We start from the raw sequence: 3,899 nt of genomic DNA on the forward strand, positions 1-3,899 counted from the left end.
TGTAAGATGCAGTGGTACAGCATTTTGCATTTTATCGTTCTTCTTAACCCTATTCATAAATATTACTGTAAACAATTTCACTTCTGGTACCAATAAATGTCTTTGATTTCATTCTTTTGACATCCTTCTTTCTGTTTTATTTTAGAGTCCCAATCCGCTGCTCACTTTCAGTGTTAAGACCCATGACCGCATATATTATATGGTTGCTCCTTCGCCAGAAGCCATGAGGATATGGATGGATGTTATTGTTACAGGTGCAGAAGGCTACACCCACTTCATGTTATAATAAAAGGGGAGCAGTAGGGCATACTGCAATAACATAATGAATGAAGTTAGCCAATATGTAGTGAAAGCTGAAAAGCCAGTGGATACCCTGAAATATCCTCCTTATGATGTGCACCCAAAACCTCAGATTGAGAGAGGTTTACAAATGCATTGAAAAGGGGGGGATTGTTACCTGTTTTAGTTGATATTTACAGGAACAAAAGAGCTAAAGCTGTTGAGAGAATCGTAGTGGTCCAAAACAGATAATCAGCCAATTTTCATTACGGCATCTTGATTCAATGATAAGTTTTGACAAATGCTTTTATATGGAGAACATCTTCATAAACTCATACTGAACAGTTTACAAATATGTCTGTTCTCATCAGTATGCAAAAATTCTAGTAGTGGAACAAAAAGTTGTAATAAGCATATATTTTAATATGCAGCATTTGACATTTATAGATGATTAGGTGTTTTTTAAAACTTTTAGTCAAGTATTTTATAAAAATGCAAACAAAAAAGCAATGCTAAGGTACACAGAGTTCTTTCCTTAGCAGTTGAGTGTTACAACAGAGCCAAAGAGTTATACAATTCCCTTATTGTATGTTTTCATATTGTTAGTATTCTACCTAACTTTCTGTAAGGGGCCAGTGCCAAATTCCTTCATTACTTTAATGTAATTAAATTGTTACAATATTCTGTGTATTCAAACAATCAGAGGCACCAACTGTATGTTTCAAGTCTGTATCTGTGGAGCTTGACAAAAAAAGAGAATAGCCTTAAAAAGATGCATTTTTTTCCAACAAGGATATGAAATGAAACACATGTATTAACTTCCTCGTAAGGAGGGATTTTTTTTTTTAATCTTCACTGTTGAATAGAATGAGCTGATTCTGGACCCTACAGCAATTTTCTTTTATGTAGTAAGGTCCCAGTGTGGTTCTAATCTTAACTCTGTGCCAAGTGAACGCTCTACTGAAATCTCTCAAACATTGCCTGCCTTGAAGCCAGGACCACAATCTCTACCTATCTAAATTCTTTGGAGCCAGGTTTTCAGCCTCAGAGAGTTTTGTTGTTTTTATTTAATGTATATCTGCACATAATAATGCTGTCAAATAGAATAAAAGGAGAGAGGCAAGTTCTAACAGTTTACACTAAGCAGTGTATGAATAAAACCCTGAAAATTTTAAGTAGTAGGAATTGAGATTCCTAAAACAACAAAAATAGTGAAGGTGCAGTGGTCTCCCGCTTTAAAATCGCTTCCAAGTCCCTGACTAATATTGCAAAAAATGTAAATTATTTAATTGAACTGAACTTGAAGAAAGTCTTTTATATTATGACTTTAAAGAGGTTCAGTTTCTGTAATCGAAACTTATGTGCTCTGTGGTTTGTGTACTAGAAGAAAGCACATTAACCTTTTTTTTCCTTGATGAAAAGTTAATGGCTTTTGATGGAACAAATAAACTGAAAGCAGAAGTATGCTGGCAGAATTTTTTTTTATTTTTTAAACCCTATATCTAATGAATGGGTTGAATTTTTTCTGCTATGCACAGGTGATGTGGTTGCTGTAGCATGACAAATGCCAGTTTCGATTTGACTCATGAAAGGACTTATCACAAGACAATTGTTATCATCTGTGCAGATCACAGTCTGTAATCTATGATTTAAAACACTATCAGAAATAAATTGGGTTTGTTTATACAATTATTATTTTTCTCTGATGTATCTTGATTTTACTCCTAAGTATGGTTATAAAGGTTTTCTAATAATTTTTGTATCCTGCATGATGCAATGAAGGCATTTCAATAAACATTTTTAAAAATACATTTGTTTCAAATATTTTCTTGCTGCTTTGAGACCTTTCTGCTGGTTTCTTAAGTAGTTGTATACAGTTGTGCAAGCAATATTGTTTCATAGTAATGCTTAATTGAACCATTCCTTGTGTTTCCCCATGAAAGAACTATGGAAAATAATCTTTGAGATGGCAGTGAAATTAAGAGCATAGTCTGTTTACTGCATGTACATAATGTATTACCTTTTTCATTTTTTTATGAAACTGTTTGGAAAATTTATCACCAGCCTTGGATATAGACAATTTTTATGTTTATCTGCAAACCAGAAATTGCTCAAGTTTCAGGATTTCCCAGTTTTCACAGTATTTGACTTAGATATGACTTGAATTGCAGGAAATATTAGCTCATTGTGGAAGTCCATGTGGTTTTACAATTAATTCCTTTTCACTGTTTGCCATCTTCATTGTGAAGCGTGATGGGTTTTGTAGTGGTGAACATCAAGACAATAGAAGGAAATCATGGTCAATCGCCATCTTTTAGGATCAGTCTTCAAGCTCTCCAAGCTTAACTCCCATGGGAGTCAAGCTCTCGCTTACCCTGAAGGATCATGGGCAATTGCAAATCTCAGCTGCTGGCCTGGCTGGTCAGGCTTGATCTTGGAGATCTTTTCCAACCTAAATGATTTCAGCAATTCTATGATTATTTTCTTCCTTTTTGGGTGTCTGCCATGGCCTGTATGTAAAAAGGTATGGTGCAGAAAGATCTCGGGCTCCTGTGCTCATACAGCTAAGGTTGAGGAAAGAAGGTGAGTCTGTTTGGCAGGCTGACAAACACCCACACACTGCTGCTGCTGGACAGGTCACTGAGGGGGAAGCAGCTGGGGTTTGAAATGCCCTTTCTGGCTGGCTGTAAGGGCAAAGTAATTAGTGCAATACTTTGTATATGTATATACAAAACCAAATGTATCCTATAAGATACAGAACCCTAACAGATTATACCTGCAGAGAGGCAACCCTCTGAGGCACAGGTGCATCCAACCTTGCCTGGTACAGAGGCCTTTGAGGAGTGTGCCCTCTCCAGAATACACACACGATCACAGGATAGGTAAGGTTGGAAGGGGCCACAGTGGCTCATCTGGTCCAACTTCCCTGTTCAAGCAGTATCATCCCAGAGCACATGGCACACCATTGTGTCCAGATGGTTCTTGAATATCTGCAGTGATGGAGACTCCACACCCTCTCTGGGCAATCTATTCCTACGTGTAGTCACCTGCACAGTAAAGCAGTTTGTTCAGGTGGAACTCCTGTGCAGCAGTTTCTGCCTGTTGCCTCTCATCCCAGTGCTTGGCACCACTCAAAAGAGGCTGGTTTCATCCTCTTAGCACCCCCTCTTTAGACATTTGTACACGTTGCTGAGGTCCCCTCTGTCGTCTCTTCTCAAGGCTGAACAGGCCCAGCTCCCTCAGCCTTTCCTTGTAAGAGAGAGGCTCCAGTCCCTTAATCGCCCTCGTTGCCTTCCGCTGGACCTACGCCAGGAGCTCCATGTCTCTCTTGGCCCAAGGAGCCCAGACGTGGACACAGCACTCCAGATGCACCTCACCACGGCTGAGGAGAGCGGCAGGATCACCTGCCTCGACCTGCGGGCAGTGCTATTCCTAACGCACCGCAAGATTCTGTTGGCCTTCTTGGCCATAAGGGCACACTGCTGGCAGCTTGGGAAACGCACATTCACAGTATTTTATTGCCAAATTAGTTCTACGCTTCCCAGGGACGCACGCGGCGCCGCCCACCCCTGCCGCCGCCGCGCGGCGAACAAGGGAGCCCCAGGCGTGGCGGCGCCTGC

The 3,899-nt window shown here is 40.1% G+C and overlaps 1 protein-coding gene across 8 annotated transcripts in view; it reads left to right on the forward strand.

Moving 5' to 3' along the window:
* Nucleotides 1–2,088, forward strand: part of PHLDB2 (pleckstrin homology like domain family B member 2) — a 70,401-nt gene extending 68,313 nt beyond the window's left edge. For all 8 annotated transcript variants that reach the window (XM_071562016.1, XM_071562049.1, XM_071562059.1 and 5 more), the window contains one exon: nucleotides 146–2,088. In XM_071562016.1, the coding sequence (XP_071418117.1) occupies nucleotides 146–286 (141 nt within the window). In that variant the 3' untranslated portion in view covers nucleotides 287–2,088. The remainder of the gene's footprint in view (nucleotides 1–145) is intronic.
* The last annotated feature ends 1,811 nt before the right edge of the window (nucleotides 2,089–3,899 follow it).

Source organism: Pithys albifrons, chromosome 1 (assembly GCF_047495875.1).
Source record: "Pithys albifrons albifrons isolate INPA30051 chromosome 1, PitAlb_v1, whole genome shotgun sequence".
NCBI classification, from domain to species: Eukaryota; Metazoa; Chordata; class Aves; order Passeriformes; family Thamnophilidae; genus Pithys; species Pithys albifrons.